General features: G+C 37.8%; 3 protein-coding genes across 5 annotated transcripts; 1 reads left to right on the top strand and 2 right to left on the bottom strand.

Annotated features, from left to right (window-relative positions):
• Positions 1–1,198: 1,198 nt before the first annotated feature.
• Positions 1,199–3,389, top strand: ARO4 (armadillo repeat only 4). Its single transcript, XM_059590131.2, has one exon. It carries the CDS (start codon positions 1,544–1,546, stop codon positions 3,386–3,388), a length of 1,845 nt encoding a protein of 614 aa, XP_059446114.2. The 5' UTR covers positions 1,199–1,543; the 3' UTR covers position 3,389.
• A 2,049-nt stretch (positions 3,390–5,438) lies between these two features.
• On the bottom strand, positions 5,439–8,243 carry LOC132179919 (F-box family protein). 3 transcript variants are annotated; one of them, XM_059592726.2, is made up of 6 exons: positions 7,658–8,243; positions 7,443–7,576; positions 7,090–7,272; positions 6,224–6,406; positions 5,792–5,969; positions 5,439–5,674 (listed from the first exon to the last, which is right to left on the bottom strand). In XM_059592726.2, the coding sequence occupies exons 1-4, from the start codon at positions 8,178–8,180 to the stop codon at positions 6,239–6,241; spliced, it is 1,008 nt and encodes a 335-aa protein (XP_059448709.2). In that variant the 5' UTR covers positions 8,181–8,243; the 3' UTR covers positions 5,439–5,674; positions 5,792–5,969; positions 6,224–6,238. The 3 variants fall into 3 exon arrangements, with proteins under 3 accessions (XP_059448709.2, XP_059448710.2, XP_059448707.2); XM_059592727.2 differs by having other exon boundaries at positions 5,792–5,886; XM_059592724.2 differs by having other exon boundaries at positions 5,792–5,845; positions 7,658–8,242.
• A 3,871-nt stretch (positions 8,244–12,114) lies between these two features.
• LOC132179191 (cyclin-dependent protein kinase inhibitor SMR6-like) lies at positions 12,115–12,914 on the bottom strand. Its single transcript, XM_059591855.2, has one exon. It carries the CDS (start codon positions 12,650–12,652, stop codon positions 12,329–12,331), a length of 324 nt encoding a protein of 107 aa, XP_059447838.1. The 5' UTR covers positions 12,653–12,914; the 3' UTR covers positions 12,115–12,328.
• Between the last annotated feature and the right edge of the window lie 1,647 nt (positions 12,915–14,561).

The following is a 14,561-nucleotide window of genomic DNA, read 5'->3' as shown; positions in this document are numbered from 1 at the left end:
TCCATCCAATTAGGTTTGGTTTGGATATGCAATGTAATTATACTTATTTTACTAAAAAAAGAAAGAAAAGGTTATCCTTTCAATAATATGACCTTTAAAAATTGTTCATATCCGACCGATTTTTATTTTTATTATTTCTTGGTGGGGTTGTTGTGGTCGGAGTAATTTTATATTTTCCTGTTTAATTATTTTTGACTTGTTTTCAAGCTAATTAACAAAATAAATCTCGATTTTGAGTCATCTTCTTCCTTTCTTAAATAAAATAGTCCTACTTTAGGAATGGTTGTCATCAGCAGACGTGGCCCCAGGAATTAGAAGCGGTTCACATTCGTCGTGGTCAATAAGTCATGCAATGGGTGTTCTACACACATCCCCATGTGGGTGACGCTATCAGCACTCATTCCTCCTCATTCCCGTGCGTGGAATTCGAATGTAACAAAAAATAATAAATAAGATTTTATGATTATTGAGGAAGAAATCTTCAAATCTGCTCATTCTCCTTTACAAGTCAAGCCGAAGATGGCATTGCAAGTCAACTACTCTTTTTCTTTTTTTCTTTTTTTTTTTCTTTTTTTTTTTAAAAAAAACAAGTCAACTATCTTCATATTTCTGTGGGTTGGGGCGGGACAGTTTTTTTTTCAATGGATTACGGATTTGAGATACTTTCGTGTTGATTCAATTTTTTCTTATCAAATATAACAATTTATATAAGATGTAGGAATGTTTGTTAAAAATTTTATTTTTTATTTATTTTCAGGATAAATACATTACCAAACAATTCAAAACATAAAACACTCTTCAAAACAAAAAAACATATTTTCATCTTTATATTATGCCGCAACATATTTTTTCAATAAAAAATAAAAAAAAATATACCTCCCAAATACAATTTTGTTCCCTTTTGTTTTGTTTTTTCAAAAATAAAAATATTAACAAATAATTACAAATATAAAACACTCACAAAACATTTAAAATTAGTAAAAAAAAAAAACCATTCAAAAACCAAGCAAATTTTCTTCCCTTCTAATTCATTAATCATTATAATTTTTTTATGGTAAATCCACAGGTTATCTTGCACCTAACAAAAAAGAAAACTGAATTCAAATTATATTAAGTCCTCCATCCACGCTCTTTCCTTGCAAGTGCGCAACACTTCCACTCCTCCTTTCTTAAATGTCCTTCCTACTAATTACTAATTTTACTAAACATCGTAGATAACGGCAATTCCCCGCGTAATTGAGCAGTCTTCTCGATTGATGGGTCCTCCCAACACCACGCGCTCTCACTGCGCGATTTCCCAGAAAGAGCAGGCCTACCTAGTCGACACACAGACATGCGAAGAAAGAAGGAAACGGAGCGAAACGGAACGGAAACGAAACGAAACGAAACGGTCCCACCAACTAAACCCAAACCCAGACCCTCTATAACTCAGACGAAAGCCCTCTGACTCGCCGTAGACTCACTGCAGCCGTCCAGAGGAGAAGTCGAACAAGCACTCTAATTCTTCGCCGATTGATTTGGAGGAGGTCAGCGGCTGAGTCGAATGGCCTCGGAGGAGAAGCGAATTGCGGTCGAGCTCTCGTACCCTATTGGACTCGCCGAGCAGGTTTGCTCGGCGGCGGACGACGCCAAGTCGTTCAAGCTGGAGTGCATCGAGGTGGGCAAGTATGCGGAGCGGCTTAAGCAGATGTTCCGGACCCTGGTCCGTTTCCCCACCACAACGCCGTCCCTCTACGAGCGGCCGATTTGGCGAGTGATCGCCGAGGTCTCCAAGAACCTGGACCGTGCCCTAACACTAGTCCGCAAGTGCAAGCGCCAGAGCGTCCTCCGCCGCGTCGTCACGATCGTGACCGCCGCCGATTTCCGCAAAGTCTTCGGCCTTCTGGAGTCGTCCATAGGCGACATGAAGTGGCTCCTCAGCATCTTCGACTCCGAAAACGCCAACGGAATCGTCCTCTCTCTCCCACCAATCGCGAGCAACGATCCAATACTCGCCTGGGTTTGGTCCTACATAGCTACGCTCCAAATGGCGCAGCTCACTGAACGAGTCGAAGCCGCGAACGAACTCGCCTCGCTCGTCAAAGATACCGACAGGAACAAGAAGATAGTCGTGGAGGAAGGTGGAGTCCCTCCATTGCTGAAGCTCCTGAAGGAGGGCACGTCTCCGGACGCGCAGGTCGCGGCGGCGAGCGCGCTTCACAGCCTGGCGGACGAGCAGGACCGAGTGAGGAGTATCGTGAACGAGCTTGGGGTTCAGATTATAGTGCAGGCCCTCGGGGACTCGCCGATGAGGGTTCAATCTCAGTTGGCGAGCCTGGTGGCTAGGATGGCCGAGCACGACCCTCTCGCCCAAGAGGATTTCGCCAGGGAGAACGTGATAAGGCCGCTCGTGACGATCTTGTCGTTCGAGACCTTTGCGGACGACCACAGAGATCAACAACTGGGTAAGCAAAGCATTCATTCCATTGTTCAAATTAACAAGGAGATGGAGAAGAAATCACTAGCTAGACCCAGTAGTAGACAGTATTCGAATTCAAGTGCGAGTTCCAACTCGCATTACTATTACAGTTATTATTACAATTCCGAGGGGAGTAAGCATAGGAGAGAGAGGGAGAACGAGAGGCCGGAAGTGAAGCTTGGTTTGAAAATTAGTTGTGCTGAGGCTTTATGGAAGCTTGCGAGAGGGAGTGTGGCGAATAGTAGGAGGATAACAGAGACGAAAGGGCTGCTTTGTTTGGCGAAGTTGGTGGAGAAAGAAGAAGGAGAGTTGCGATACAATTGCTTGATGACCATTATGGAGATAACGGCTGCAGCCGAGTCCGATACTGACCTTAGACGTGCAGCATTCAGGACTAATTCACCGGCTGCCAAGGCTGTCGTGGATCAGCTCTTGAGGGTGATGGAAGAGTGGGACAGCCCGGTGTTGCAAATCCCGGCTGTAAAATCGATTGGTTCTTTGGCTAGGACATTTCCTGCCAGAGAGACCCGGGTCATCGGTCCCCTAGTGATTCAGCTTGGTCATATGAACCTGGATGTAGTTGCTGAAGCTGCCATTGCGCTGGGCAAGTTTGCTTCTCCTGCCAATTTTCTTCGTATGGAGCATTCAAAGACGATAATTGAGTTCAATGGTGTGCCTAATTTGATGAGAATGCTAAGGGGCAATGAACGGACACTGGTGCATGGTTTGATTCTCCTTTGCTACCTTGCATTACATACGAGCAACAGTGAAGCTTTGGAACAAGCTAGGGTGTTGACTACGCTCGAGGGGGTAGACCGTAATGTGGTTGCCCAGGATCCTGAATTGAGAGAATTGGTGTCCAATGCCATACGCCACCTCAATGTGTATCATGCCGGAACCCTTTCTCAAATGAATACTTTTGTTCCCTGAATACCAACTTGGTGAGTAGTGGACCCAATGTTTTTGTGGGGGCATTACTGCACTGTTCTGTACATGGAACAGGTTGATACTTTTTGCTCAGGTGAAAGAAAAGAAAACAAATGTCATAGAAACAAACAAGTAGCTCCATAAGAAAATACAATAGGTCATCAAATTAGATTGTCTTGTTGAAAAGCAGTTTATGCACAGTTTAAAAGTAGATTGGATGTTTAGTATGAACAGATATCGATTGGTGTTACCTCTGTTTTTTTGCTTCTCCTCTAACCAGACTAACCTCCCCGTATAAAATGTCTTTTCTTGAAAATATCTGCAGTAACAGTTACATTTACTCCATGGCTGATTCGTGCATTTGATTCATCTGTATATTGTTTTGACTTTTTCACCTGTTTTTTTGGCTGACTACTTTCTTGAATTGTGTCTCCCTGGACTATGAAGCATCAGAATTATTATTGTCACAAGTAAACTGATTGGTTTTCTGAATTTGCAAGCAACCATCCCCCAAAGGGTGCATCTTCACATTTTGGAGCTGCGTTGAAGCAGACTTATCTCATTTGTTGTCCATATCATCCATGCTCGCAGTTTTGTCTTTCGTTTCTGACTGTCAGGGACTGGTTCCAGTAAATAAAGGTACTTCTTCTAACCATGACTTATACACCCCTGTGAATTGGTGCGGGATCCTTGGTACAAATTGCCACAGGAGATGTATGATACAGTGGTAGTATTATTACAAATCCTATCATTGAGGCGATCTGCTTCACCAAATTTCATCATAGCTACATTTTTCATTTAGCCAAAAGACCAACCACCACTCTTGCTTAATTTTCCATGGCAAAGTTGACTCTTTGAATGTTTCTACTAACATCTACTCTAGAGAAAAAACAATCACATGGATCCTGTAGTTGTCTTCACAGGCTGCCAGCTTTCAGTTCAATTTTTAGCAGCCTATGGGGGGAGGGTTCTACCGATCTAGCCACTCCTAGTAGAGGCCCTAGTCTTATAGAATGAAATTACTTCAGGAGGTGGTCAGTTCTAACTTGTCTTTGTCTCCTCGCTATGGCTTTGTTTTTTTTGAAAATTAACTAATTCAATTCATTCAACTGTTGGGCACTTGGGGACTGCACTTTTGGTTTTCAAAATATTTTGTAGTGAACTTGATTGTCTTATAGTTATGGTTGTGTTGCTTCAGACATGGTCTGAGATGTAATCCTTCTGGTTCTTGCCTTTTCCTCAACTTAGGATTGTTGGCGTTCTATCAGTTTTATAAATGTCGTTTTTTAATTACTAAATTGATTAGGAGTCTTCCTACTCACCAGAATCATTGTTTGGCATCTTTCTGGGCTTATTTTGTGAGTCAATGCCCTCAACTTCGAAGTCTGTAAACTTGACAATGGCATCAAAATTGATTTAAAGTTTGACATGGATGGTATTCAGAAATTTTCCAATAGGATAGTGCTAGAGATACTCGTATTTTACTCCCACCTCCTATACTCCCTAATGTGGTACCATCACATCAGCCAAAAATAAAAAAATTATCCAGCCTCTTCCATGAGGGTGGTCAACAACTCCAACCGAATTTCTGTTGTGGTTGCAGTACCCCCAAAGCCCTCGAAATGGTTGCAACCTCCCTCGCCTGGTAGTTGAGGGTTGCACCAACTAAGTGCAAAATTTTGTCTGAAGGGGAGGCAGAAGTGTATGTAATATTACTCTTTCCCGTATCAAATGTTATCTCCTCGTGAATTTCCTTCCGGCAATCTGGTCCAAAGGATACTAGAGTTCCGGAGTCTCGCCAATCTTCAACGTTACATACAAGCAGTGGGTGGCATTTACATAAAAGAAAATGCCAACCACGTAGTATTAGTATTACAAGCAGTGTTTAAAGAAAGAAACAAATGTGAATTACTTCGTATCATCCACACCCAAATCTCCTTATATTATTCAAACACCTAAGCTAGGCAATTCACGAAATTCTCCACACAAAAAAAAAAAAAAACAAGTGTATGTTGCTATATAGTGAATATATTTTCCCTGTTATGAGACAATATTGCAATGTGAAAATAAAAATGCTAATTTTTAACCCACTGGTCATGGACGAAAGAGAATAATAAAAATAAAAAATAAAGTAATTGAGACAATATGGCAAGTAATTACTCATTTTGTTTCTGAATTATATACAATACTTGAATCTTGATAACCCTGCAGTCGGCTGTAGACTCGAGAATCTATAGAAGTCACATTGAGGGAATCATTTATGACCTGCTGAATCGCCATCATCATAACCTAATCATAAGAAAGAAATCAGGCGATCAATCGCCAAGTTGAATTGTCTACAGCTACAGAACATTTGACACCCTGGTAGATAAGTAGCTCAACTTTACTTATACTGGATGAACGTACCTTTAGTGTAATTCACTGGTCATTTGCTCAATCCTATTTTGCTGCAAGCCATTCCTAATTACAATCAACAGGTCCTTAATCTGTCAGATTGCTGTCTAAAAACCATTGCATATTGATCAGCACAGTTTGAGAGTGTTCAGAAGATACAGAACATCTAACAGATTCCTCAATGATGCCACTAAGAACTCAAACAAAATAAGGGGTTAGTTATTGTCCTTCCAATTGAGGAATTTCAAACCATCCAATTCTGAATGCAAGACCTAATGTTCGATTAGAATCAGTGCTTGGACTTAAAATATGCCAAGCGCAGAAAATGATAGTGAACAGCGAGGGACATATGTTCTTCATAACTGCGATCAAACATCAGGAAGAAGAAGACTAATGAAAGGGCTGACAAAAGGGGAGGAAAGGAAAATGTAAAAGTTCACAAACCCTTTATGCTGTAGCTTAGCAAGATGAAGGCAAAGCACACCAATTGTCAGCAAGATGCATGACTCGATCTCGTGAAGTTGCTGACAATTGTTGGAGAATTATGTTCTTCACATGCGCTGCTGCTCTTTCACCGGCTCGGGTAGCAAGTTCCAGGTACACTACAGCTTTCATCATCTCCCCTTCCTGCGCAAGTGTTAATCATCAAAATCTCCAAGACCTTGGCAAATTATTTATTTAACATAAATTTGCTGTTTGTTTAAATCGACAAGAAAAATTGAACCCCTGCCCCGGACTACCGTGGTATGCAAGGGCCATTTGGAAAAATTGGAACCTCACTACAACTGTAAATCTTTAAAGGCAAATTGCTGTCCTTCCCTATTATACTGATGGAATTAGAACTCCGGGGGAAAGTGTCTCTCTTGAAATGCATGATATATATGCTAGTGGATGACCTGAATGTTCATGTTGTATATCCTAGAAGCTTTGAGCCTGTTGACATTAAACTCTCCTAATCTTACATATACAACTGGTAAGATTCTAAGAATTAGAAACACGGCAAAAAGGGGTAATGTAGGAGACTAGTGAATGCAGGAGAGAGTGTGTGTTGAGCCAAATTTATTTCTTCTGGATTATACAGCTAACTTCATACTTCATGCCTAACCATATGAGGTCTCCTATAATGTCCATTCTTTTCTTCCTTTGTTCTTCTTTGGCATTTCATTCTCATAAGGTTAAATGTCAGAAGTCTTAGTTTAAAGCATCCTACACAATTTACATAAACAAATATGTTTCCATGGGTATATATACTTCATGCACTATATTTTCCTTAAAAGTATGTATAAGAATGGTATAGAAACGTTACATACAGAAAAGAGAGCAAGTCCATGCTCAAATTGAGCTTTACTGTGACCCCGATCAGCCGCCCGCTTCATCCATTTTCTCGCCTGACGATGACTGTGCACTAAACCCTCCCCAAATGAGTAGCATAGCGAGACATTGTACATGGCTCGCAAATACCCACTTTCCGCAGCTTTTAGATACCATTTAGCCTGTTCCAGAATAAGCAAACTTATCACAAAGAAGCTCTCGAATATGCTGCAACAATCACACTTCGTATCACCGCATACAGGGTTTCAAACCATTTTCAGAGTATGAAACCACAAGTAAAAAATTCACGCCCAAACCAAGAATGAAAGGAGCAAGGGAAAGAATTGCATACAGCCTCTTGTATATTGCAATCTACGACGCGACCTTGATGCAGACAAAGCGCGAGTTGGTACTGAGCACGGACATGGCCAGCGAGGGAAGCTTTATACAACCATTTCACAGCCTCCTTCGGATTCGAAGGTTCGCCTGCAAGATTGATAAACTTGCCATAAGCACGAGATTGCAAACATTGATGAACAATTTAAGGCTTGTTGATTTAAGAAATACCTTGCAAATAAGAAATAGCTAAATTGCACTGTCCAGCTGGATCGCCAAGCGAGGCAGCTCTGTGATACAAACCGATGGCCTTGTCCTTGTGGCCCAACTCCCAGTAGATGAGACCAGCATCGACCATGGCCAGGGAGGAGCCACGATCCGCGCCTTTGAGAAACGAGTCTAGAGCCTTGTCCAAGTTAGGGCGCACCCCGCCGTGGCCGTGCTTGAACCGCTTGCCCCACCGCAGGAACAGCATGGCCTCCCTTAGCGGCCGGAACGCCTCGCACCACGACTTGCACACCAGCGACGCAGCACGAAGGTTACGGAGACTGAACGACCCTGCTATCTTCGCCACCACGTCGTACGGGAGAGACGATAAATCATGGCCGTCGGAGTGGAACAGGATCTGGCGGCTCGGAGGCGATGCTTTTCCGGTGGGGGGTTTAAGGTACTGTTTTGAACCGTTGGCTTTCGATAACGGAAGCGATGAGAAACGAGAGCCGTCCGATCGGCCAGGCCAAGTTCTCTGCTTCATCTTCCACGGTCTCAGACCATGGAGGATTAGAAATTTTGAGATATGAGATATCTGAGATATGTTTGGTAATATTTTGTTGCATATATTTTTTTTTTCATCCTTTTTTTTGACCGATCTCGGTGAATTTACACATTTCTTCTTCAACTACCATATGTGCAAATTCCTCAGTGAATATTTGAGATTTACCAAAAAAAAAAATGATAGGAAGTTTTTATCACATTAATATACATAGTTCAACATAACTCTAGTTCAAAAGTCTAAGCTAATGGGTTAAAGTCCACTTAGATATATTAAGCACTCTTTTTTTTTTTTTTTTTTCTCAATGCGAGACACAACTCTAACAAATGCACTTATAATATTTTATCTATAATTCATTTAATAAGGTTGACTTAACACTTTCAATCAACTCTTGAATTAGAGAAATGTTGAATATTATAATTATGAGTAATGTTATACGTCTTCTTAGAGTCATCCCAAATGTGATGTAACTTTTAAAATTACCGTTGAGATCAAAAGTCAATAAATCACATCTCAAATTCATCAGTGAGATGTGATTTATTGACTTTTAAATGGTAAATTGTCATTAAGGTGGTAACTTAAAGATGTTAAGTGGATTTTATCTTAAAGTTTAAGAGACACTAAAAATTAAAATTAAGTGAAATTTCCCACATATATATATATATATATATATATATATATTAGAATAGCACTTGGCAATCAAACTTGCTTCACCAGCTTTACCACGCCTCACATCAAGGCTCTGAGGCCCACTAGGAGTAGGAACTGTCTCGTTGGTTGCTTGTCTTTAAATCTTAAACAGTAGGCCCAACATTTTATATTCTAAACGTTAACAATTCATAATGTTTTAGGAATAAATTCTGTTTAGAGGTTATCAAAAAATTAAATTCAAAATTTGATGAAAATACTAACAGATAATGTTCGGGTTTAAAATCATAAAATTGAGAACAAAAAAAAAAAAAAAAAAAGGCACAAGAAGTGTTTAATATAACTTTCCTATTTTTAAATATTGGGTTCCTACTTACTACATTTATAGTTCGTTTAATTATGTAATTTCGTAGATTAAAAGTGTATTTTTAAACTGCAAGCAATATGGTGTATTTTTAAAAAATACATGGTTTTATTATGCACACTTTGAAACTGTTAAATCAAACGGACACTTATTATTGCTTTATTTTATTTATTTTTTTTTAAAAAAAAAAGTGTGAATAAGTAAGGGAAATGAAATAAATTTAAAACATGTATAATGTTAATAATTTTTCAACAATAATTCTTTTAATAAGTAATCCTTTTGGAGTGCTACATATTACATATATACGACTTAGATATGAATCGTGTGGGAGCTCCAATAGCAGCATGACAAGTCACACTCCAAAATCTGCTGGTGTGGATGGCCCCCACATGCGAACCAATCAAATGCATTTGCTACGGGTGATTAATCAGAGCCCTGACACGCATTCACTACAGAGATATGTTGTCATGTTTCAGGTAAAAAAATATAAATGCTTGCTCGCTATTGCCCCACTGAAGATTTTTTTAGATTTCTTTTTCATTTTTTTAGGGACACCGTACGTAATAGATTGTTGATGGCAATATGGCATGCTTAATGCTTATTAAAAAATCGACAAATTAACTAGCTAGAGCCAAATCAATTCTAGATATGCCTTGTTGGATCTCACATGATGCTTTTATTTTATTTTTTCTCTACTTTTCTTTTTTCTTCTTCTTTTCTTTTTAATTGGCAAATTTATGTGGATTTCAAATTAAAATGTGTATGCCTAGCACAAATCTTTAAAGTATTAGGTATCTGTGTACCGTGTTTGGGCTTGAGTTCGGTAATTGAACCTGTTAGGATTAGAATATTAAGAAATACGTATTTTAATTTTAATTAGAACTTAACTTGAGCTAAATTAGCTAAACTCATTTTTGCTAGACTTTTTGATGTTGCTTTTGACAAATTATGTATTCTCATTCTAATGATGTTTATTTTTTTTTACTATTACATATTTATTTTGTATTTTTGTATTTTCTTTTTATATATATAAACAATAATGATTATAACACTCAAGAGAATTCAAGTGATAGTGGTAGTGATTATGGACCATACATGAAGGCACTAATGTTATTGAATGTTATTTGAAGGCCCTATTGAAGGAACTTTTTATTATGGAAAATATTTAAAATCATCAATATTTTTTTTATTATATATAAAAAAAATATTAAGGCACAAAAAAGACAAAATGTTGGACATCAAGTACATAATTAAAGTTAAAAGTAAGGCATCCAAACCATTAAAAAAAATTAATATTTATCCATTTTGATATAAAAAGGTTGATATAAAATGATCATGTCGTTTTTGGTCAATTTGCAACTTTTAAAAGTTTTTTTTTTTATTTTTTATTACCAAATAATAGCAATAATTTTAAAGCATTTTAGACATTATTATTATTATTATTATTATTTTTTCAACGCAATTCTTGAGCGGATAAATGCCCAACAACTCCTTTTACTTTTTTTTTTTTTTTTGCCCTGATCAAAATGAATAATGCTATGAACCATCTTTTTTTTCTTTCTAAAGTTGATGTGGCTTTCAAAATTACCATTAGATCAAAATTCAAGTATGATTCATCAAAAATTTAATAGTGATTTTAAAACCCACATCAGCTTTAAGAGGATAAAAGAATCGTTCCTAACATTATTCGATCAAAATTAGCTTCTCTAGTTTATGTTTTCAAAGGTAAAGCATAATGTAACGTGGTTCTAGAACAACCATCCAATCCAATTTTGAACCCCATGGTCCCCATTGGCATTTTCTTGCATAACCATAAATTAAAATTTTAATTTTGTTTCCTTGTCTCCGTATATGATAAGAGGAATACAAAACCTGAAACAATGCATACAGACTACAGTGTATGAAATCAAACAACTTTTGATCTCCTCCATGTGGTCTCCAATAATGGGATTCAACTAAATATTATTTTAATTTAATCCAAAATGACGACCCACTACATGCCAAGTAAATATATGCAGTCTTTGTAGGACGTGTTGAAACACTATTGCCTCATGTCATGGCTCCGATCCCGATGCACTTTCTTTTAATACACCTTTAAACCCGGGAGATTAGGTGAACTTCCCTTAGCCTTGATCGTCATAATTATTGGTTATCCACTTCTAAACAAATGGGTTTTCTTCCTTTCTCATAGACATTCCATATTCTATTATAAAAATTACACTTCAAAAATAAAATATATATCTATAGTGAATGTCAATTATTGGTCTGCAAAACTTCAGCTTGAAAGTTGCAAATAAGCTTGACAGTTCAGCTTGTCAATCTTGGACACAAACCCAATACAAGAATTGTGACAAATAAGGGCGGTTCTTTTCTTTTTTGTTTTTGGTGGGCAAATAAGGACCATTCAAATGACATAGGATTCTAATCTTCCTTGCACATGTGGTTTGTGCTTTTACTATTAGGAATCACGGAAGAAAGCATTACAGAGAAGCTTCCCACTATGATAAGAGTCCGAGGTGGCCAATCTCTCAAGTCTAAAGAGGAGATGATGGCAGAGCATAAAGGTACAGCTAGCTGCTATGGCTAAAGGGTTAAAGTCAGGAATTGTCTTGGTCAAATCAGCTACGTAGCATCCGTGCAGCTCCTTCTTACCCAATATTTGAAAAGGATTTACCTTTCCTTGCGTTTGACATCTTTTGGCTGCTTGCCTTGATTTTGACTTGCATCGGCATTCGTACGCACTAGCACGAGCAGTTTCAAGGAGATGAAAACCAACAAAATGAAATTTGTTTTACCCAGATCATGTTCATCACCCTCTCTTCACCTTCTATGTCATTTTTTAACACACACAGGCAGTCGAATTCAAGAAAGAAATTTCTTTAAGCAACTCATAAGCCAAGCTAAAATATTGCCAACTTTTTTTTCTTTTTTTTTTTTCTCTTTTATATATAAGACCCTGTACATCATCAACTCCTACCCTGCTACAATAAGCGTCATGAGAGAAAACAAAGAGAGGGAGAGAGGGAGAGGAAGAAATTAAAGGTACAAACTAGAATCACATATTAATTAGTTCTAACAAATGATCAAAGCTAGGCCTCCAAATTCAACAATCAACGAGTTAGCTAGCCCTCTGCATAAACACAGTTTCCAAGTCCGGAGGAGTGAAGAACTCCCTGACACCGCCATAGTTACACTTGAAAGAAGGTTTACGCTTTCTGGGAGCCGGCGGGCACGTCAACCTCGTTGGAATCCTCGACTCCTCCCCAGTCGGCGTCGTCGAACACTCTTCTTGGGCTTCGCCGGTGCCGTCCCATTCCTTCTCCGCCGGGTTGGCATATATAGGCTTCAACGGAGCCCGTAAGGGGATTCCGGCAATAACCCATTTTTTCCCTTCCGTTTCTAAGCCTCCATCAACCTGCAGTGACTTCTCGGAGAACCCCATGTTGTGTGGCTGATCAAAATTGAACAGGCAAAATCCTCAGAGGTAATATATAAAGAAAAATAATAAAGGAGGGAATAAATATGGGTTATGTTATGTTATGCGCAGGGAATAAAATGAAACCCCAAGGAAAGCGCAAAGCGGTGAAGAAAGGATGAGGGTGAGGGAGATGAAAAGGGTTTTGACGAAAGCTTTGGAATTGGAGGGGACAGAGAGAAAAGGAAGAAAGAGTGGCAAAGTAGAGTAGGGTTGGAAGAAAAGGTTCAATTCAATGTTCCGTTTATACCAATCAGATGAAGAGAGAAAAAGAGAACCCGAGGAAGCCCGTGACATAAGCATTGCCCTTTGCCCATTACTAAACAGCACTAATGGACAGCGATAGAGCGAGAGAGGCTGCCCGTTAAAATAGCTGACCACGGGCAGGAGTGAATTTTGGGGGGATTGACTTGGACTGGCACGCCAAATTCTTGGACCCCGCTTCTTCTCTCTTTCTTTTCTTTTCTTTTGATTTCTATTTTCTTCTTCGTCTTTTTTTTTTTTTTTTTGGGATAATGAAATTTGAGAAAAATATTTTCTACAATATTTTGTATTGGATTGATAATTGATTTCTGAAACTGAGGTGGTTTATTATGCCATCTGAATCAGGAGTGGGATTATAATTTCAAGTGGGTCAAAACTTTTTTTTTTTTTTTTTTTTAAAAAAAAAAGGTTTTTTAGAAGGTAAAAAATTAATTTAAAAGGTATTAATTTTGGAGGATTTATTTCATAAAAAACATGAAATTCAAAAGATTTTTTTTTTTTAAAAAAAAAATTGGGGGCTATTAGTTTAGTTCCGAGGATGAATGTGGTTCCACCCCTACTAAGTGCTTATTTTTATATAGTCTAATAGTTAGTTTTAATGAAATTTTGAGATTGAGATATTGTCTAGTGAGATTGAGATCAGTCTACCACCACAACCACAAGTTTTTCTCTCACCTTGATGCTTACAATTACAAAGGAGTTCCACGTTTAAAAAGCCACTTTCTCATATTCTATATTCCTTAGATGCCAAAGCACTCAAATAGAATGAAAAGTATTCTAAATGATTGGGAGGACTTGATTTGCCATTAGATAATGTCACTCACACAAAAATAACAAATAAAAGCAGTGCCTAAAGTTAGATCTCACAGCAAAATGACATTATATTGTCACATTTATTATTTGTATGGGACATGTGTTTTAAGGTTTGTATAATCCTACTGCATGTGATCATCAAAAGCCTCCAAACCCTACAATCTCTAAGGAAAAAAACATTTAAGAGAAAAGTTTAATATATAAAATTACAATAAATGCTATAGGTCAATAAGTTTCTCATATTTGATTCATATTTTTTCACAAATTCAATAGATCAACCATTAGATTTGTGATGTTCACAATTGATTTGTGTAAAGTCCACATATAAATCCACAAATCTAATGGTTAATTTGTAAAATGAGATGTGCCAAATATAAAAATATATATATATATATATATACTCATAGCATTTCTCTAAAATTACAAACTTTTAAAGGTTTGAATTGAACCATCAAAATATCCTCATGGAATCAATTTATATAATGAGATATAATCATGTATTTAATAAAAAAGATAAATAATTAATAGATTAAATTATCTTACCCCACTATACAGCATTAACGAAACTAGGGGACCACTTGTACCATGCTTCATGCCCCTCCAAAAATGCCATACCCTTATATGATTCCCATGGTGGCCATCTTATGGATTGAGGAATGTTAGGTTATCCTTTGGCGTACGTCCTTTTAGTCCAAAGTAGATATTATTTTATAAAAAAAATTCAAATATTATCTATAAATAAATATTGATATAAACTAAAAAAAAAAAAAAAAACTGTCTATTGGGCCCCATTGTTTTG

This window comes from Corylus avellana, chromosome 4 (assembly GCF_965113065.1).
Source record: "Corylus avellana chromosome 4, dhCorAvel1.hap1.2, whole genome shotgun sequence".
In the NCBI taxonomy this organism is placed as follows: domain Eukaryota; kingdom Viridiplantae; phylum Streptophyta; class Magnoliopsida; order Fagales; family Betulaceae; genus Corylus; species Corylus avellana.
The sequence above is the reverse complement of the archived record's forward strand: the minus strand, read 5'-3'. Positions and strand labels throughout refer to the sequence as shown.